This window comes from Mustela erminea, chromosome 4 (assembly GCF_009829155.1).
Source record: "Mustela erminea isolate mMusErm1 chromosome 4, mMusErm1.Pri, whole genome shotgun sequence".
NCBI classification, from domain to species: Eukaryota; Metazoa; Chordata; class Mammalia; order Carnivora; family Mustelidae; genus Mustela; species Mustela erminea.
The window spans coordinates 77951002-77973461 of record NC_045617.1 but is presented as its reverse complement, the minus strand read 5'-3'; the positions used below and the strand labels follow the sequence as shown (position 1 = coordinate 77973461).

Below are 22460 nucleotides of genomic sequence, written 5' to 3'. Positions count from 1 at the left end.
AGTGAGAAGGAACAGTGCAACAGGAGAAAAAACAGGAGTGAGGTCGTAGAAGTTAATGGAAAAAAATGTTTCAAAAACTAGAAGGTGATCAACTGTGTCAACTGCTGTTATGTATATTCTTATATACTCCTGGTGTATATAAGCAGGAATTTAAGATGTATATACTTATATTAAGATTGGAATTGCTGGAAATAGAGTATGAACTGTTCAGCCTGATGATAGTTCAAATTATTTTCCAAAGAGATTGAATAATCTTATACTTCCGTTAGCCAAGCATGAGATTTTCCATTAATCCACATCTTCAAAACTTGGTAATCTCATTCTTCTTAATTCTTTATCAATCTAGTAGATGTAAAGTATTACCTCAATGAGGTGTTAATTTATATTTCCGATTAGTAATGTGTTCAAATACCTTTTCTTATGTGTTTCCTATTCTGTGAAGTATTTCACCATTTTTTCTATTGGGTGGCTTGTCTTTTAATATTTGTAGGAATTCCTTGTGTATTCTGTATGTTCATTCTGTGGGTCTGTGTATTGCATATGTCTTCTCCCAGTTTGAGGCTTATCTTTTCCTTTTGATGAGTATAGGTTTTTAATTTCAGTAGAATATATTGATCTTTTTTGTTCATGCTTTTTGTTTCTTCAGGATGTTTTTTCTTACCTCTTCTCCAGGGAGAGAAAAATACTTTTCTATTTTTCTTTTTTTTTTTTTTTCTGGAAGTTTAATAGTTTGCATTTTATGTGTAAGCATTTAATTCATCTGGAATTGATTTTTGTGTGTGGTGCGAGAAATCCATTTTCATTGTTTTCCATATATATTTTCAGTTGTCCTAGCTCCTTCATTGAATGTTTCCTCCTTTCCATGGTGATGTGTATTGCTCCCTCTGACTTACAGCAAAATTACAGGTAGATACTGTGATTTTTGCTTCTAGGTTCTCTATTCCATCTCACTGAACAGGTTTGTTTTTTTGTGTTTTTGTTTGTTGTTGTTGTTTTTTCTCTTATCACGTGTTTTAATCACTGTAGCTTTATAGTGTGTTATTTATGGGAGGGCAGCTTATCCTTCAGGAATACCTTGACTGTTGTTGGTCTTTGCTCTTCTGTATGTTTTAAAATCAAGTTCCATTAAAAAAACTTACTGGGATTTTAATTGGGATTGCATTGAAACTATAAATCAGATTAGGGAAAATGGATGTCTTTATGATTTTGAATATGCCCACAAACAAGGCATATTTTTAAGTTAATTTTGTTTAATAAAGTTTTATATTTTTTGGTAATTAGGTCTTGAACATGTTTGTTTGATTTTCTTCCTAGATGTCCTAAGATGTTTTAAGTGGTGTTCATTAGTTAAAATTACATTTCTAGGTGTTGCTGGTAGTTAAAAATATGAATAACATTCATATGTTGATAATAAATTGGTGAGCCAATCATTTTACTGATTTGGGGTCTTAAAGTGTACTTCCATACATTTGTGAATGATAGTTTTGTTCTTTCAGAACTTTATATCCTAAAAAACAGTTTTGGGTTTTTTGTTTGTTTGTTTGGTTTTTTGTGTGTGTGTGTGTGTGTGTGTATGTGTGTGTGTGTGTTTTTCCCAGTGGCTAAGACCTCAGAAGTAGTGATCATGAGATCCCTTTTTCTTAATTTTTAAAGGGAGTGTTTTTTCATATTTCCCCCTTAAGTTATTAGCCATTAAAATTAAGAATTTTTTTTAAAAGATTTTAGATCACAAGTAGGCAGAGAGAGAGGCAGGGAAGCAGACTCTGCTGAGCAGAGAGCCCGATGCAGGGCTTGATCCCAGGACCCTGGGATCATGACCTGAGCCGAAGGCACAGGCTTTAACCCACTGAGCCACCCAGGTGCCCCCAAATTAAGAATTTAATTTATCTTTTCCCTGTTGATATCCTAGAGGGGAGGGGGCATGCCAGGAGGGAGGTTACAGAAAAAAAGTTGACTTTGGTGAGTAGGAAGATGGATTTGAAATAGATAATAGGTTGAGAACATAGTGAATTAAAGAACATTATGTAAAAATGTTAACAGATCAAAAATTTAAGAGTGAAATTTGAGATGGTTGGGGCAGAGATAATAGATGTGATTATAGTTAATAAATCATCATACTTAATAAAGTCAGTAGTTAGATACACTGGAGTGGATGAGATTGCCTAAGGAGAGAGTGTATAGGGTATCATGATCAAGGATAGAAATTGGAAAAACACTACCTCTTAATAGGTGAATACAACTGAAAGAAAATATGAGATAGGAGACCCAATAGTATATAGTTTTAGAGCCAAAAGAGTAGAGTATTTAAGGAGAGGATTGTCAGTTGTGCCAAATGAAATACCACAGAGAGGTGTGGAAAAATCAGGACTGAAAGGAAGGCACTGAATTTGAGATTTTAGAGAAAAACGGTCTGAGTAGAGTAAGGGGAAACAAAACCACTTTTTAGCAAGAATATGTAGATGGTACTGCATTAGGAAAGGAGGCTTTGAAATATTGTTTGTTAAATTTTGCCGTGAAGGAAAAGACAAATGGGGCGGGTAGATTGAGAGGGAAGTAAGGTAAAAGGAAGTTTTTTAAGATAGGAAAAAACATGCATTTTAAAGAGTTATTGCCTAATAACCAACTCTGATTATCATCAAACTTTTTAAATTTTGCCAGTCTAATAATAAGTGAAAATCATTATTTTATTTATTTATTTATTTATTTTTCTGTACATTCAGTTATGAGATTGGGCCCCTTCTAAATCTTACATTGGGTTTTTCATCTTACTGTTTTGTCAGAAATTTTTAATTATACAGTTACCTGTCATAAATATTTAAAATATGTTTATGTTAATTGACTTAATTGAATTTTCACAATAACTCTATTATGACTTAGTTTTAGTTTCAGACACAAATAATAGAATTCCAAACAATAGGGGGACCCAGATGGATCAGTTTCGTGAATCATCTGCCTTCCTCTCAGGTTATGATCAGGGGACCCTGGGATCAAGACACACATGGCCTCGGGGCTCCCTGCTCAGCAGGGAGTCTGCTTCTCCCTCTGCCTGCCACCTCCCCTGCTTATTCACTCTTTTCTCTGTTAAATAAATAAATAAAATCTTAAAAAAAAAAAAATCCAAACAGTGGTTTAAACAGAATAGAGATATATTTTCTTTTTAAGTCTGAGGTTACCTTCTGGTCTTTTCAGCCAAACTTAGTTTCTCCACCTCAGTGGTTGTTGAAGCTTTCTTTAGTCATTATCTTCAAGTTCCAAGCAGGGATATGGGATATAGGGGTTTGACACTTTGGATCTTTCCCCTTTTAGAAGCTTTTCTGGTAGCCCTACTCAGTCCATTCTATTTATATCTTAATTGCCAGGTATGCATTCAGCTGCCTCTGTTTGTTAGGGGGACTGAGAAATGTAGTTGCAGCATCAAACAGAATTGTGGTTCTGTTAGTAAGAAAGTTTTTGCAAATGAATTTCTTTGATTTTAAGGCTAAATGATGTTCCAGTGTGTGTGTGTGTGTGTGTGTGTGTGTGTGTGTGTGTGTGTGTATCACAGTTTCTTTAGCCTTTCTTCCATTGAGGGACACTTAGGTTGTTTTCATATCTTGGCTATTGTGAATAATGCTGCAATGAATATGGGAGCACAGATAACTCTGTGAGATACTGATTTCATTTCCTTCGAGTGTATACCCAGGAAAGGAGTGGCTGGATCATGTGGTAGTTCTATTTTTTGTTTTTTTGAGGAAACTTCATGCTGTTTTCCATAATGGCTATACTGATTTATGCTACCACAAACAGTATATGAAATTTCCCTTTTCCCCACATCCTCACCAACACTTGTTATTTTTAATTTTTTTAATAATTGCCATCCTAACAGATATGAAGTGGTAGTACCTCACTGTGGCTTTGATTTGCATTTCCCTGATGAGTAGTGATATTGAATGCCTTTTCATACACTTCTTGGCCATTTCTTTATCCTTAGAAAAATGTCGCTTCATTTTCTTTTTTAATTGGTGTCCCTTTTTTGGCTTTTGAGTTGTATTTGTTCCTTACATACTTGGGTTATTAACCCCTTATCAGATATATTGCTTGCAAATACTCTTATTCTGTTGGGTTTTCTTTTTATTTTGTTGTTTTCTTTACTCTGCAGAAGCTTTTTAGCTTGATGGAGAAGGTACATTAATTAGCTTCACTGTAGTTGTCCTTTATGTATGTAAATATATTAAATCATGTTGTACAGCTTAAAAATATACAATTTTAGTTTTAAAATAACAAAAATAAAGTAGAAGAGTTTGGAAATAGGGTAGGCAGCTAGCAGTTTCCATGAATAAAATACAAATTTTTACATTATGATTTCTAGGTTTGCATTATAACTTGCAAGAGCACGGTTATAAAGAATGATTGAGCAGTGAGTTGGCATTGAGCTTTTGCTTTTTGGTTTCCAAATGCAGAGTTCATGAATGAATTTTTTTCTCCTGATTTTTCCCCAATTTGAATGTTACTGGTACTTATTACCTGTTAAATTCTCAAGTAGATTTGTTGCTGCTTCTGTTCTCTCTAATCTCTCCATTTATTTATTTTTTTACTATCCTTTAGTTCCAAACTCTTACAAACACTAAAATTCTGTCACTTTTTTAGGATAGGTTAACACCCCTCTTTTCATTGTTTTTTTTTTGTGTGTGTTTTCTTGCCTATTGTTACATAATTATTTTACAAGTGAATTCTAGTACCTAATATTTGGTTGTGTTAGCATCTCCTCACATACTCTCAAAAAATATTTTTGAGAATTTATTGCAAATGTATTGGTTAATTAGAATTGACAGCTCTACAGTACTGTATAGAGAAAACTATAGTTTAATATTCTCTTAAATGTTCTGTATATTTATCTTTAGCTATGTAAAATTACTGTAAAATGCACCTAACATAAAATTAACTATTTTACCCAGTTTTAGCTACATGGTTCAGTGGCATTGGGTAGATATACATTATTAAGCAGCCATTGCTACCATCTCCAGAATGGTTTTCAACTTTACATACTGAAACCTTATGCTCACTAGATAATAGTTTCCAAGTCTTCCTTTTTCCTTGTCCCTAATAACCATTCTGTTTCTGTCTCTATGAATTAGACTATTCCAGATATCTCGTATAAGTAGAATAATACAGCATTTGTCCTTTCGTAGCTAGTTTACAGAATTTCCTTCCTTTTTAAGGCTGAGTACTCATTGTGTGTATATTCCAAATTTTGTTTATCCGTTCATCTGTCAGTGGACATTTGGGTTGCTTCCGTTTTTTGACTGTTGCAGTAATGCTATTATGAATGCGGGTATACAGATACCTTTCTGAGTACCTGACCAGTTCTCTGTGAATATACACAGATAAAGAATTGCAGGATTATATAGTAATTCTGTGTTCGGTTTTTGGAGGAACTACCATACTGTTTTCCATAGCAGCTGCACTATTTTACATTTCCACCAACAATGAGAAGAGTTCTAATTTCTCCATCTCCTCCAACACTTATTTTCAGTTTATTTGGTGTTTTTAAAAATAATTGCCATCCTAATGGGTATGAAGTGGTGTTTGTGGTTTTTGTTATCATGTCCCTGATTAGTAATGTTAGGCATCTTTGCTTACATTTTGTTAGCCATTTGTATATGTTCTTTGGAAAAATATTTGCTCACGTCCTTTGCCTATCTTTTACTGGGTTGTTTCTTTTTTGTTGTTGGAATTGTAGAAGTTCTTTATTATGGATATTAACCCCTTATCAGATAAACAGTTGGCGTATATTTTATTTGATTCTGTGGGTTTCCTTTTCACTCTGTTGATAGTATTCTTTGCATAAAGGTTTTTACATTTGAGATAGCTTCATTGGTCTGTTTTTGCTTTTGTTGCATGTGCTTTTGATGTTAACCAAGAAATTATGTTAACCAAACCAAGAAATCATTACCAAATCCAGTGTCATGAAGCTTTCCCACTTAAGTTTTCTTTTCTTTTGTTTTTTTTCAAAGATTTTATTTATTTGAGAGGGAAAGAGAACACGAGCTGGTGGGGGGTGGTGGGGACAGAGGGAGAGGAAAAAGCAGACTCCCCACTGAGCAGGGAGCCTGATCTGGACTGGATCCCAGGACCCTGAGATCATGACCTGATTCGAAGGCAGACTTAACCAACTGAACCACCCAGGTGCCGCCTCTTCTACTATTTTTATAGTTCTAGCATTTACGTTGAGGCCCTTGATCCATTTTGAGTTAATTTTTGCATATGGTGTAAGATAAATTTTGTTCTTTTGCACATCAGTATCCAGCTTTCCCAGGACTGTTTGTTCAAAATTATTTTTTCTCCTTAGAATGGTATTAGTACTCTGGTCAGAAATCTTTGGACCTTATAAGTAAGGGTGTATTTGGTGGTTCTTTTTCTGTTCTACTGATCTGTCTCTCTGTGTTTATGCCAGTAACATGCTGTTTTGATACTGTATTGTAGTAAGTTTCAAATTATTTTTTTGTATGGAAGAAGACAAGTGACCTTAAATATTATTAATCTGATAGTTTACTGAATTTTTAAAATAGTTTTTCAGTTGATTGTGCAAAGATAGGTCTGTTGCAATTAATGATAAAATACGACTTCCTCTTATAATTTTGTCTGATTTTGTCTAATTGCATTGGCTTTAAAACAGTGTTAAATAGTTATGTTGCATACTTACAGTATTTCTTTTCTTCTGATTTAATGAAAATTCTAATACTTCACCTTAGTGTATGATGCAGCTTTGGTTTTAGACATACTCCTAAACTTTTGAGGTTGACATCAAAAAGCTTCATTATAGTTTGGCAGTTAATTACAGGTTGTTTCTTGTTGCTGTTAATAGTATCATGAAAGGACTGCCCAGTTTTGGGGTTCATATTGGATCACCTGGGAGGACTTCAGCAAATTAACTTTCTCTTTCTTTTTCAGAATGGCCAGAGTTTTCTGGTTTTGGATGAACAAAGATTTGCAAAAGAAATTCTTCCCAAATATTTCAAGCACAATAATATGGCAAGCTTTGTGAGGCAACTGAATATGTGTGAGTATGGGCTGTAGTTTATTTGGAGTACGTCATCAGCCACTGATTAAACCATTTTTTCCCATTAGGTTGATAAAGGAAAGGGAAATTTTTTACTTTTGGCGTAGTTGCCTAAATTTTTAATCTTTTTCAGATGGTTTCCGTAAGGTTGTGCATATTGACTCTGGAATTGTAAAGCAGGAACGAGATGGTCCTGTTGAATTTCAGCATCCTTACTTCAAACAAGGCCAGGATGACTTGTTGGAGAACATTAAAAGGAAGGTGAGCTATTTTTAATGTGATTTATTTGAGGCATTACCATATAGCATACTTGGCCAGCACAGTGTTTCACCTGTTAAAATTAAGACTGTACAGAAATACACAGGTATTCCTTGTTGGGATGACTCAGACTAATAAAGCTTTAATTATTTCCTTCTGTTTTATATTTTTTCTCTGTGGTTAGCTGTTCTGAAAGCTCTGTCTTCAAATATGTTCTAGAAGGAAGGAAAATGTTTACATTCTGACTGAGGGTGAGGAATATCCATATTGGGATGGCTCACTCCTTCTAATTTAGCTTAAAAAATATAAGCTTTTAGAATGTCAACTCCCTGGAGGGCTTTTTCTGTAGTTCACTGCTGAATATCCAATGCTGAGAACAAGTCCCTTGCATATAGTAAGCACTTAATAATACATTTTTAGATGAATGGTGTCTTTTGCTGAAACAAAATATTTTTACTAAATCCACAAAAGAGGGGAATAAAAGAGTAATGGACCATGAAAGAAAATGGCCTAGTGTGCAGCTGTTACTGCATAAATTTATTAAATGTGGAATGTGATAATAAAGAGGCTTGGGGAAATTACAGTGAGTTTGGTGAAAGGGAATGAAAAAAAGTGCCTAAATTTTTCCTGCGGGTGGAAACTTCTCCACATTAAAAAAAAAAAAAAAAAGATTTCACCCTCTGTCTTTGAGCTATGAAGTTTATTCCTTTTATAGAATCCTGTTGTGGGCTTTTTGGAACTAAATCTAAGTTCTTAAATGGGCTACAAAATACACTTACAATAGGGAAACTTTGAATTACAAACATGATGTTTAATATTTTATTTCCTTAAATTTGCTTTCAAAAGGTTTCTTCTTCAAAACCAGAAGAAAATAAGATTCGTCAGGAAGATTTAACAAAAATTATAAGTAGTGCTCAGAAGGTTCAAATAAAACAAGAAACTATTGAGTCCAGGCTTTCTGAATTAAAAAGGTAAAATATTATTTCCAAATCTTAATATAGAGGTTGGTATGTGTGTGTTGGGGATTGGAAGTTAGTGCTTTAAGTACTTAGTTCAGTGCTCGCTTTTGGCAGCACATATACTAAGTACTTAGTTCACATTGTTGAAGCCAGGATAAAAGGTCATTTTTCTGTAAGTATTTATTCCCTTTAGTTTTGATTTGTAGCCCATGATACCTCAATATTGAATTTTCTTTAAAATTCAATATTAGAATATATAATATATATTCTAAAAGAATATATAAATCTGGGCAATTAAAACAATTTGATGCACGAACCTCACTGATGAAACAGTAGATCTTTAAATCAATGTAGGAGAGAAATAAATTCTACTTAGGTTAGCTTTCATATGATGTTCACACACATGAGGGCACAGAAGCTGTAAAAAACACTGCATATATGACTTACATCTTCTTTATGGTGGTTTCATAAAACTTTTCTATGTTGGCCTATCTCTTAGGAAAAAATAGGACACAAAAACAGGGGAAAAGAAACTTGCCCTACTTGGTATTTATCTTACCTAGACACAGTGAAGTATTATTCAAAACTTTTATCTACAGAAACGTGCTTTTGTTTTATTGCAATTCTTGGCACCATTACTTGCCACAGTAACAACTTATATATAGAGTACATGTGTACTTCATCTTAGTAAGTAGTTGGCATTTTCTCTTATCCTAATGTGGCCGAGGTCTTGAGAATAGTTATTCTACGTATTCTGTCTCCTATTCCAAACGTGGGAGAGCTGTCTTAAAAGCTTAGCTGTCTTTATTTTAGCTGTCTTAAGTGTATTCATTAAAAGAGTAACCTTGAACTTCATTCCCTTTTTGAATAAGGCTTAATTTTAAGCTGTCCAATTTTGAATATTTTATTCAATATCTTATGCCAGTTTATTGTACATATCTTGTGTCTCCTGAGATGCCCTTTGACCCAATTCCTTGAATCTCAGGTTTGGCCCTTAAGGAATGTGATCCCAGATTCATCCTCTAAGTTTTAGAGGTAACCATTCAACTTATGTTTAGTAGGCAGATGATAGTATCTTTAAATATCTGAGTCAGAGGAAATACCCTAGTTACTCAGTAAGTGTATTAAAGTTTCATTTTTCGTATCTTCTATAGGTAAGATACAGAAGTTCGTTTTGTAAGAGTTTAGCTTGAGGAAGATGGATATTATAGAAATTGATAAGAGCAAAGATTAAAGTATTTAATAGATGGATTGTCTTTCATGCCTTCTCAGTGTTATTGCTGCTAACATTTAGTAACTGCAATTTCAATAAAAGTTAGTGAAGGAAAATAAACTGTTACTACCAGGCAAGTTACTGGTTTGTCTTATGTTTAGACATGCTTTGAAAAATTTTTTTTTGGTGTTTTCATATGTTTGAAACAGATCCTAAGATAGACAGTTTTAGGGCCTGATTGACTTTTAGATTGACCTCAACACTTAACTACGAATAATTTCTGGGATCTTAGGCAAGTCCTCGTAATTCTTGGGTCTCATTGTCCTCCTCTATAAAATGAAGTTAATAATTCCTTTCTTGGCTGACTTTATAGAAGTTTAAACAAGAAGTACATATAAAATGCTTAGCATAATCCCTAGAGCATAAGTAGTGCTGGGTAAATGTCACTTCCTTTAAGATTCTTTTCCAAGCACAAGTCCTCAATTCACTTGGTAACCAAAATTGAAAGGTTAGTTTATTTTAAACAAGAAGTAATGAACCACATTGTAAGGGAGGTAAATTTCCTGCTACTATGTGGATATAGGCATGAGTCTTAAGTTTTTGTGAGTAGAAATTTGCCATGAGTAGAAAGTAGTCTAGTTATGAAGGGATGATTCTGGAGTTGTAGCAATGTAGTTGCCATTTTATGTAATTAAATCAAAGTTTTTCCAGTTTCATGAAGATATATATAGCAAAGTTCACTGTTTTTTTTTTTTTTTTAATTAAAGATATTGAGATCTGGCTTTCTGACTAAATTTTGTTTTATTTTTTAATAAATGATAACATAGTGAGAATGAGTCCCTTTGGAAGGAGGTGTCAGAATTACGAGCAAAACATGCACAACAGCAACAAGTTATTCGAAAGGTAAGCTGTTCTCCTCCATGGCCATAACCATAAAGTCTCTATTGAATAGTTAGTGATTGGTCTTAGTTCTTTTTTTTTTTTTAAAGATTTTATTTATTTATTTGACAGAGATCACAAGTAGGCAGAGAGGCAGGCAGTGAGAGGAGGGGAAGCAGTCTCCCCACTGAGCAGAGCGCTCAATGCAGGCAGGACTCCAGTCCAGGACCTTGAGATCATGACCTGAGCTGAAGGCAGAGGCCTAACTCACTGAGCCTCCCAGGCACCCTTGGTCTTAGTTCTTACATATTGGGTTCACATATAGTAGTGAAACTATGAAATCAAACAAATTAGGTCAACTGTTAAATTTTCTTTTTAATAAGAAACACTTCTCATTAGCTAAATATGGTTATTCCATACTCTCAGATTAAGTCTCACTAGTTTTTAGCAAGTGACCTTTGGCCTTATAGAACAACTTTAAAGATACTTCATTTTTAGGGACATAATATACTTTACATTTTTTAGTATGAATGGCAGCCTTACTGTGTGGGTTTATTGTTATTGTTTTTACTGTTATTCTACTTGAAAGGGGATAGATATGGTCTTTGAAGACAGATGAATAAAATTTTCAAATCAGTTGATCAAATTATGAGTTCTAAAAAATTAGTCATCATTTTATGCCCTTATTAGTCTCTGTGGAAAAGCAGTTAAAGTAATCTGTTGTAAAATAAATTCTGGATTTTAGTATCTGAGCTGAAAATAACTGGGGGAACTGACAATCTCTCAGTTGCATTGTGTCCTTGTGATTTAGTCTTTTCATATCAGCTTTCATATGTTAATAAGACTTGAAACATAAAAGTAATTAAGGGAGCTATTTTTTGCTCATGAGTAAACTAGACTCTTAAATTTAAGCAACAGGTTTTTGTTGGGGGGAGGAAGGGTGGGAGTACTTCAGCTGGTTTGTGCTGAGATGCCTTTAGCTAAAAATAGGGTTATGACTGACAGGAAAGATCTGGGTCTAGTGGAGCAAGCTTAGAACATAGATGAATGGTTGCAGCCTTTGGCCTGTAGTTAGAATACTGGAGTTTTTTTCGTTTATTTTTGTTTTTTTCCAAATCAGTATGCAGGTGAAGGTTAAATATAGAATTCACTTCTAAGTATTTAGTCCAAGTGCATATATTTTCAGAACTTCCAGAGCTGAATCCAGCCTACAGTCCTGTTAAGAATACCTCATTTAAAACAATAGGTGTTGGGGCGCCTGGGTGGCTCAGTGGATTAAGCCGCTGCCTTCGGCTCAGGTCATGATCTTAGTGTCCTGGGATCGAGCCCTGCATCGGGCTCTTTGCTCAGCGGGAGCCTGCTTCTCTCTCTCTCTCTCTGCCTGACTCTCTGCCGACTTGTGATCTGTCAAATAAATAAATAAAATCTTTAAAAAAACCAAAAAAACAATAGGTGTATACAGTATTAAACCTGTACTTTATTTTTTAAAAATCTTTTAATCTTTTCCAGAAAACAACGTTTTATAGTTAAATACTGGCTTATAATGCTATTTTTTTTTTCCTAAGAGCAGAGAAAGTTGGCGAAATACTTACATAACATTTCAGTTTTTCATGAAATCTAACATTCTATCTGTCAAATTTGAATTTGAATATATGTGGTTTTGTGGAGCTAGGGAGTTCTCATAATGCATAGTGATAGCTGATAATTTTCTCTCTGTTCCTGGAATTGCTTCATACATCTGCTATATACTCCTTGGCCTTGGATTAGATGGAATAGAGTTACCTGTTACAGATACTTGTTACAGGGTAGTATAATAGTACCTGTTAAAGAACTTGTCAGGTCCAGAAGTCAGATGCTATAAAGGTTAGATGCCTTTTCTTCTCTTTCAGGGAGCAAGCTTTGTACAGCATGATGCAGAATTGTCATAAGAGAACTAATATGTAAAACAAATGTCAGGAGAAATTTAGCCAATGCTTCATATTCTTATACATTCAACCACTAATCTTAGAATTTTTCTATAATACTTAGAAATTAACAAAAGTAATTGAAGCCAAATTATTTCAGAGATACTTTTAGGCTTAAATTTTCTTTTCATCAGTCATCAGTCAACATTTTCTTTTGAATAAATAATTTAGTGGCTAATTTCCTTTTCAAGACTGTAATGCTGTTTAACTTTTATGCAAAGAGTCTAAATAGTCCTTCAGACACTTTTGGCCTTTATTTATAGCCTCTCAGTGATACACTGCTTTTCATAGTTCACCATATGATCCTCACCTTTTTCTTTAGGAAGATGACAATAAATTTAATACCTTAAGCCAGTGATTCTCACATTCACATCAGTATCACCTGGAGTACTTGCTAAACAAAGATTGCTGGACCCTGTCCTCAGAATTTCAGCTTCAGCAGTTTTCTAGAGTGGGGTTGAGAATGTCTAATGTGTGTCTAATAGGTTCTTGGGCTAATACTGCAGGTCCATGGTCTACACTGCCATAACATGAAAGATTGTTTGCATGTCTTGATATGCTTAGTAGTTTTTTCCTTTTAAATTTAATCTAGCTCTGAAGATTAAACTAGCTTCTCCTGATTGGCAGTATGGGTATCTTGGATGTTTAAGAGCAAAACCATCCAAACCAAAATCTGCTCATTGTTTATTTGAAAAAACTCTATGTATTCCAACTTCAATATTGTGAATTTATTTTTGGATAACCTCTAGTTAACTGTATTTTGGGGTTTATCTCTATTTGTATATAATTAAATACTTCATGACACTACATATTTTTTAAACATTTTATTTATTTGTCAGAGGGGGAGAGAGCACAAGCAGGGGAATTGGCAGGTAGAGGGAAAAACAGGCTCCCCGCTGAGCAAGGAACTTGATGTGGGACTCCACCCCAGGACCCTGGGGTCCAGACCTGAGCTGAAGGCAGATGCTTAACCAACTGAGCCACGCAGATGCATCCCATGACAATATTTTTTATTAAGCCATAATTTTTTAGAATTAGCCAATAAGCTTTTTCTACGTTGAAAATTTTATGCTCTCTTCTGAAAGCCAGCAGTCTCTTTTGCCCCAAATTGTATTACTTAGTTTAAGAAAAATGTTGCTTGTCACTTTTTTCCCCCCAGCATAATCTTCTTGAAAAAATTTTAAGTAAAAACTTAGGATCTGTATCCAGGCATGCATGGTTCTTAGCATCAAAGCAAATAACTGGGCTGAGTATTAGGTAGATAAATGGATGGGTGGGTGGATGGATGGATGGATGGATAGATGAAGGTCTTAGTCATCTTGGTATCCTAGGTATCTGCAACTTTAATTTTATAACAGGTTATTCTTCTGCCTGGAAACTGGTATTTCTTTAGATATCAATTGTAGGATGCACCTGAGATTTCAAATATGTTAAAATATAAGAAATTATATGACTTAGAATAGCAAATATGTAGTATTTGATCTAATTTTCTAAGACCTATAATATGTACTTAGGAATTGAGTCTATGATGGAAATTTTTTATTTATATTTTTCTTTTAGATTGTCCAGTTTATTGTTACGTTGGTTCAGAATAACCAACTTGTGAGTTTAAAACGTAAAAGGTAAGTTTTTGTTGTAAAACCGTTCATTTGACCTATTCATGAAAAACAGAACATTTATTTTAGTGTTTAACCATGAATGGCCTACATTTCCTGAGTATATGTCTGTTGTCCCAGATGAACAGTGCTTGTTAAATTATACTCTCAGCATTTCATGAGTAGTGTTACTTTTTTCTGCGGTCAGCCTGCTAATGTTTTTCAGAGACAAGGATAGCCTAAATGGTCACCTTACAGACACATACATAGTTAATAAGAAATCCATTTTTATTCACATTAGCAATTTAATGTATCATTAGTAGGCTTCAGTGAGGGAAACTCTTAAAAGGTCGTCTGTTGAAAAAAATAAAAAATTTTCTACTTGATCTCATTGGTAAGGAATTTGAAAACCTGTATATTGACTGGCTTGTGATAATGAAAAATTTAGTAATTGCCATTGTCATAATTAAAGCTTAAGAAGGGTAGTGGACAAAAGAATAGTTGGAAGGAGAAAAAATTTATCGTGTAAGACTAAAATTTTAGCAAAGATTCGTTATGGTTACACTTTATGCTGTGGCCTTAACTCTGCTTCCACAAACTAATTCTTATGATATCATCTATTTACTTTGTACTATGTAACTGTAGTTCATAAAGAGTGATGTGGTTTGGTCAGCAATGAAATATATTCAGAGAGAATAATTTATTTATTGTATTTAACAAAAATAGTACAAAAGAATGACGAAATCAAAGCCCTAGACATAGTCATCCTCTAGTTTCTCTCCCTAAGATGTGACCATTTTTAAGAGCTTATTTTGTGTCACCACCTGAAATCTTTTATTATTAAAGTGTTTATGTTCATGTGAGGGTAAAATATTACAATCAGTTTAAATTTCTTGTATGTTTGCTTCACTGAATTTAATGTATATATGCTGATTTTCAGGCCTCTACTTCTAAACACTAATGGAGCCCAAAAGAAGAATCTGTTTCAGCATATAGTCAAAGAACCAGCTGATAATCACCATCATAAAGTAATTTTTTGTTTAAATTCTGTTTTATATTTATTCTCAAACCAGATTTTATTACAACAGTATTTCATGCACTCACATTTGCAAAGTTCAGTGAATAATAATCTAAGTGCTCATCCTCCAGCTTTATCAAATCATGACATTTTTTATTATTTGGTTTAGATTATTTTAAGAAATAAAGCATTATAAATACCATTTATTATATGATGATATGGGAACAAACCTGTTCCCTGATTTGTTTTTTGCCTCCTCTTCAGTTTCTCCTAGATAAATCTTGAATTAGTATTTATCATCCCCATGGTCCTTTTATATGCATGAATTCATGAACAATATTTGGTATTACTTTGTATGTATTTAAACTTCATATGAATGATATTATTTTGCACATATCATTTTACATTTTGACTTTTTTCACTTTGGCTTTTGAGATTTATTAAACAGATTTAGTTCATCTCAACTACTACCTGATAGCAGTTGAATATTATGATAATGTAATTATGCATTTATCTATTAGTTATTTTAGGTTGTTTCCAACTTTTATTATAAATTACATAGACTAGATTTTTTAGCAATTGCAAAACATTTTTGTTTACCTTTATTTTTGTCATGGGCTGTCTGGATAATTTGTCAAACTTAAACCCACTGGCAAATCAGTTCAGTCCAGAGTATAGACTTCTTTTAATAGATGATTGTCATGGTTACATTCACATCTTAGAATTCTAAATACTGCTTCAGATTTGTTACTGAAGTACCAAGATTTTTTTTCTTAAGCAAATCAGAGTTAGCATCACGTCTTACCACTGTTTCAAAGTAAGCATACCTATTGTTTTTTTAGGATTGAAGACTCAGTGTAAATGGATGAAGATTTCTTTTTTTTTTTTTTTTTTTTTAAAGATTTTATTTATTAATTTGACAGACAGAGATCACAAGTAGGCAGAGAGGCAGGCAGAGAGAGAGAGAGAGAGAGAGAGGAGGAAGCAGGGTCCCTGCTGAGCAGAGAGCCCGATGCGGGGCTCGATCCCAGGACCCTGGGATCATGACCTGAGCCGAAGGCAGAGGCTTTAACCCACTGAGCCACCCAGGCGCCCCAAGGATGAAGATTTCTTAATCTGACTGGATTTATTTATTTTTAAGTCTTTTACATCTTCTACCTCAGATTTATCTACTGTTGAGATTTATAGATTTATTCATTACAGTAATGAGACTTTAATTTGCTTTAGAGAATTGAATGGGTTTTTTTTTAGGTACCTATGATCTGAATAGATCTGTAGCTGAATAAAAAAAAAAATATTGCTAAAAATTCAGGCTGACATTTAACTGTGGAGTAGTTGAAAAAATTTTTTTCTTATTAAAGCATTTTAATAAGAAAGAATAAGGCATATGTCAAATAGAGTAGCTTGAGTTAAAATAATCCTCATCAGCACAGTGGCCATCTAGTTATGCTTGAAATTCCTGGTGAAGTTTTAAGACTTTTTTTTTAAAACCGTTTGGATATAAAAATACTTTAAAATGTGAAGATCTTTCCATAGACTTATTCTGAGGCATGCCACCTTCATGATTCCTTACAGTAAAAGAAATAGTTAAATAGAATGAAGTAACACACCTCCTACCTTTGCAAATTGGTGCAAATACCAATTAGTGTGTAAGTCCCATTAGGGCAGAGAAGATATCTAAATTGTTTACTTAATATTTAGTAAATAATGGGTGCCCAGTTAGCACTTTTTAAATGGTATATTGTTCGGTAGTCAATATAATTACAGTTTTGTTATTTTCTCCCTGATTTTTTTAGGTTCCACACAGTAGGACTGAAGGTTTAAAGGCAAGGGAGCGGATTTCAGATGACATCATTATTTATGATGTAACTGATGATAATGCAGATGAAGAAAATATCCCAGTTATTCCAGAAACTAATGAGGATGTTATAGCTGATCCTTCCAAGTAAGGAAGTTACAAAGTAAAATTTGTGAAAATATTGGTTACTTTTGTTATCAAAGAGCTTAATTCAAAACAACTTTACTCTGATAAACTACTACCAAACTCCTATTTGGATTATTAAGCTGAAAAAGCCAAATTATTTAACCAGATGTTCTCCCCTCAGCAAAAAGACTTCCAACAAAAAGTAATGAGAGTTCGGATTTTTTTTAAATTTTGGAGTTAAACATCTTTAATTGATCCTTTGTCATCTCGCATCATATGATGAATCAATATTTGGGATTATGCTTCTCCCCAACTTTGGGGAGAAAGTTTCCATGGGAATGAATGGACAGAATGAATTTATTGAGTGCATTTGAAAATGTAATTGGTTCTTTCTCATATTGCTGATCTAGCTGTAGCCAATACCCTGATATTGTCATTGTTGAGGATGACAATGAAGATGAGTATGCACCTGTCATTCAGAGTGGAGATCAGAATGAACCAGCCAGAGAATCACTAAGTTCAGGCAGTGATGGCACCAGTCCTCTCATGTCTAGTGCTGTCCAGCTAAATGGCTCATCTAGTCTGACCACAGAAGATCCTGTCACCATGATGGATTCCATTTTAAATGATAACATCAATCTTCTGGGAAAGTGAGTGTTCATATAGATGTTATCTGAATTTATTTGCTTTCTTTGTTTACTTCACATGTTCTATTCTCTTCGAGTGATCTTCCTTTCAGATTGTGAATCCATGTAATCTTTCTTTGTTTTTTGAGTTTTGCATATGTTTTTTGAGAAGGATTTAATCATGCGGAGAGAGTCTTGAGATTTTCTTGGCAATTCCTTAGATTTCTTTAATGAGATACTTGTTTTGAATGTTCATAAATTGTGTGTGTATGCATATTTATGTTTTTATTAGGACTATGGAATAACACAATTTCTATTAAGGTACTTAATAGCATAAGAAAAGCAGAAATTAGCATTAATAAGTAATAAACATTTTATAATTTATAGTGTAGAGGAAAAAAGATACATTCAGACTATTGTTGCAGAATCTTTTCTGTAAATAATAAAGTTTTGTGTGTAAAGGCTGTGAGTTCTCAGTTAACTACATTTTCAGGAATCTCAAGTACTGAATAGGATCTCTTAAGATTAAGAATTTTATAATGTGGTTTTAAATGTAAAAACAAGGAAACCTAATATTTGCTATTTTTTTAAAATCTTTTTTCCTTAGGGTTGAGCTGTTGGATTATCTTGACAGCATTGATTGCAGCTTAGAGGACTTCCAAGCCATGCTGTCAGGAAGACAGTTTAGCATAGATCCAGATCTCCTGGTTGATGTAGGTACTTTGAATAATCTTTGCTGTACTGGCAGTTTGTGTATTCACATATATTATTTATAAATCAGAAACAGTGTATTCTCACTGTTTTTGCATTTTCTTTTTTTTAAATGAATGATTTTGTTTATCAGAAACAATGAGCAGATGGGTTCAGGACAGTGAAGGAGGGTGATCACTACCCCTTTCTGAATAGCAACTCAGTTAATCCTCCTGTAACAACATACCAGTTCTGTTCATCAGTACTTCTACTTCTTCTCTGGACTTGCCGTATTTGTTCTGCTCTAGAATAGATTGTCACTGAATAGAAATGGGTGGAAATTTAGTAAGAGAGTTACTTAGGAAACTGCATGGAGACACTTTTTAATACTTTGGGTATTAATGTTTTCCACTCACATGAATTATATTTTAATATATTTGCTATATTTTAAAAATGTTTATGTCCTGAGTCCTAAGGTTATCTTGTTCCAGTCCCCACCACCACCTACATGAGTATCACTTCAATGTTGTCTGGACTGTGAATCCTTATCTACCATTTCTGGCACTAACTACCTTTCTTGCTGTCTTCTCTCTTGCTCCTACCACTCCTCTCTCCCTTATGGCTTGGTCCCATCCAGATGAATGGTCCCATCTAGATGAATATTGTTCTCTCCCTGATTTCCATTTTCTGTTGTAAATCTGTTTCTGTATCCTGAAAAGGTTTGTTGCTCCTTTTTTTTTTTTTGCATTTCTGCCTTAAAATACAGTCTGTCACATCAAAATATTCTGTAGACTTGCCCTTTTAAGAACTTCTCAGTGAAGCTAGAGGGAATTAGTCCTTTCTTACTCTTCAGTCTTATTAATTTGCCACCTTACCAATCTGCTTCTTAGTCTTTGTCAATATCCATGATTTGATTGTTCTTTCCAAATCATCATTATGTCACAGGATAAATTTCACTTTCTTTGAAGATTTCCTTTCTGGCCTATGTTATCATCTTAAGGGAATTCAGCATCCATATTAATGACCTACTTTGTTAATAGTAATTTGTCAGCCCTTCTTGATTCTGTCAGTCTTTGTCCCCATCCTGAATACAGGGACCTTTTAGAATATCTGTCCCTTAGGTTATAAGAAGGATACAAAATTCCGTAATTCTGACCTTCTACAAAGCCTTGCAGTCTTCTAGGTTATTTTAATTTAACCTTGGAATGTTTATCATACTTGTCTGTCTTCAAGACCTCATCTCGCCAACTCGTCCCTGTTCTCACAGAGGATAATCACAATGCTCTTGTTCTCTCATAAGTTGGGAAATCTCATTTTTCTTTTCTTAGAGGAAGTGCTTGCTTTCTCTTTAAAGCTTATTTGTACACCTGCCCTGTGCCTCTCTGTTTTTCTATCTCTGTCCTTGATCTTTCCCATCTTGCTTCAGTGGGTACAGATCTCGTTCTTAAACATTTTGATGTGTGGCTCTGCTCATTTACCGTTTTGCCTCTCTAATTCTTTAACTACAAAACATTAGAAATGAGTGGCTTTATTTGTTACTTCTTTTTTACTCTATTTGAAACCCTGCATTATCTTGCTTATTCACTTGAAGCCTGTGCTGCCTTGGTTTATCTATACTGAGTAGGCTCCAGGTTTGTTTGTTTGTTTGTTTTTAATTCAGGCCATTGGGCTAGTAGGTGGGTTTCATTTGGCTCATGTCACTTACTGGCAAGCTATTTAACCTTGGAAAAGTTCACCTCTTTTGCCCAGTTTCCCCATTTGTTAATTGTGGCTGATGCCTAACTTGAAGGGCTCTTTTGGGCATTAGAAATAATTAGTGCTGTTCATATTAATACTGGTTATTTTTGACACTGAGACTTCTCTTGATTTTAGAGTCACTGGACTTCGTTTATCTGTCTTCCTAACTATTCTTTGTTTACTCTACTTTGTTTACTCTTTCTTTTTCTTATTGTTCTCTACCTGTGCGTAATCCCCAGGTACCCATTATTTTATCTTTTTATTTGTTCTAGGTCTTTTCTTTTTCTATCCTTCCTTTATGAAGGTATTTTGGCTTATAGAATTACTCTCAAATTTATATCTCTAGCTCTTAATCTTTTTTTAAAGTAAACTTTGCTTGAATTTTGATGCCATCATCAGTTAAGATCTTGCCTTAGATTTTTTGTGTTTAGTGCCAAACTTCTCTTTGTTCTCTAAATGAGCTATGTTTCTCTGCTTTCTTATTTTCTGTAGTGATATCAGACTTCTCTTTACTCACCCAGAATAGTAATCACTGAGTCATTTTGGTTTCCTTATCTTTATCTCATTGTTCAGGTCCTGTGTATTTTCAAAAATAGCACTCACAGATAATCCCTAATTTCTGATGCCTCTCTCATCTAAGATCTTCATTATTTCATCCTTGAATTATGCTGACTGTAAAAATTACCCATTGGTTGCCTTGTTCTCTGAGATGGCAAAGACGGTAAGGACATGAATAGGTGTGCTGAGTTCATGGGTTCTATGTAGAGTTCAGTTCTTAGTGACTGTGAGTCAGCAGGAGAGGCTTGGCTGTAGGATTCAACCAACTATGTCAGCTCCTCATGTACAATCTACTGTTTTCTGCTTCACACTCAGCATCTGCTGGGAATACACAAAAGTGTCCCTGATTTGGTGGGTGGTATTGAGTGGGGCAAAGAAAGAGTGAGGAGCTTATACTCTATAGATGCCACTTTCAGTAGGGACAAAATCTGGTCAGGTCTCAGAGGCAGTGACAAGCTGAACTTGGCAGAGATTGGTGGTCATGTAAAGTATCTACTCTTAAGGATCTGATTCTTTTCCTTTACATGGATCAGTAGGTAGTATAAAAGGAAGGAAAGTTAACCAAAGAAAAGAACTAGGGATATTTTTAAGGCTATCATGAAAGTGGAACTTTTTTTTTTTGAAAATGGAACTTTAAGGAAGAGGAATCAATCTCTAGAGACTGTGGAGGAGGGATCTATCTGCATTTCGTTCTGTTATGTGAACCATTTGGTGTGTTCATTCTCTTAAAATGCTTTAATCACTATAGTTCCTTGCTCGGGCCTTTTCCAAGGCTCTTAACTGCTGAAGAATGTGGCCTTATGCTCTGACGGACCTTGCTTTACTTCTTGAACTTTACACATACAACCTACTATTCAACTCAGAAAGTTTTATGTTATTTAGACTGGTCATCTTATCTACTGCTAGAATTTACCCACCCTCACTCCCAACCATTCCTTCTTTATTATTGTTAATGTTATGATTTATTTTTCTCTCCACTTTCTACAAGTCCTAACCATTCTTCAGGGCCTGATATGTGTTGGATAGCTTCATCAAGACTTTGTTTCATCTTGCACGTGCCTGTGTGCATGTGTGTGTACACACACACACACAGAGACATGCATGATTTTCTCCTTTCTCTCAGTACTTTTAATCTCCACCATCCATTAGTATTATAATATTGGATTGTATCTGATTGTATGTTGCTATTTGATTTTGTTCTTGTCTTTCAGATTGTAAGCTCCTAGAGAGCAGGAATAGTGTCTTCATCTTGTATTCTTCATGATGTCAGTTGATGTCAGTTATTTTTTAGATGCTCAGTAAATCCTTGTGGAATGAACAACTGAAGTTTATGACTTAAAAGTTATGTCTGTAAACTGGCTGGACTGAGAGGCATGCAGTAAGCAGTGGTCTTAGCATTTACGTCTTCTGTTGCTAGGTGAGGTGAAAAAAAGCAGCAAGAAGGTATACCATTTGGTCAGAGGGCTTCGTTTGAGGTGAAATTTAGGAGCCAGCATCACAGAGCAGGTTCTGTAAATTTCTCACGTATTTAGCAGGTAGTCAGTGAAGGCTTACTGTCAGGGCAAGGAACTCAGCCCTGGATGCCACTTAAAACCAAAGGCATTTAGAGAGAAAATAAGGAAATGAGAAGTTGGGCAAACCACTATTTGTCTTAAGTGATTTGCCCCACTGTTTTATGGAGAAATTCTTAAAACATCTGATGCATGGGCTAGCTTGCTCTGCTTTTGTGTTTTTCTTTCTGCTTTCCTGCTTTTCTCTTTCAAACTGTTATACTGTATGAAAACTTCCTAGTGCAGGAGCTACATCTCTTTACCCAACATGGCTGTATAAAAATTTTAAACACGCAGTTAATTCTTTTTTAATATTTTTTAAACTTATCATCTTTCTTGTTTGGTCTTTCAGCTTTTCACTAGTTCTGTGCAGATGAATCCCACAGATTACATCAATAATACAAAAGTAAGTTTTAATTCATGTTGCTCAGGACCCATAGCTGTAAGAAT

The 22460-nt window shown here is 34.4% G+C and overlaps 1 protein-coding gene across 3 annotated transcripts in view; it reads left to right on the top strand.

Moving 5' to 3' along the window:
• Positions 1–22460, top strand: part of HSF2 (heat shock transcription factor 2) — a 36862-nt gene that overhangs the window by 6457 nt on the left and 7945 nt on the right. For 2 of the 3 annotated variants that reach the window (XM_032339665.1, XM_032339663.1), the window contains exons 2-11: positions 6931–7039; positions 7173–7300; positions 8144–8268; positions 10297–10372; positions 13873–13934; positions 14848–14935; positions 16722–16870; positions 17260–17499; positions 18083–18188; positions 22363–22416. In XM_032339665.1, coding sequence (XP_032195556.1) covers positions 6931–7039; positions 7173–7300; positions 8144–8268; positions 10297–10372; positions 13873–13934; positions 14848–14935; positions 16722–16870; positions 17260–17499; positions 18083–18188; positions 22363–22416 — 1137 coding nt within the window. The remainder of the gene's footprint in view (positions 1–6930; positions 7040–7172; positions 7301–8143; positions 8269–10296; positions 10373–13872; positions 13935–14847; positions 14936–16721; positions 16871–17259; positions 17500–18082; positions 18189–22362; positions 22417–22460) is intronic. The other variant, XM_032339664.1, reaches the window with a different exon arrangement.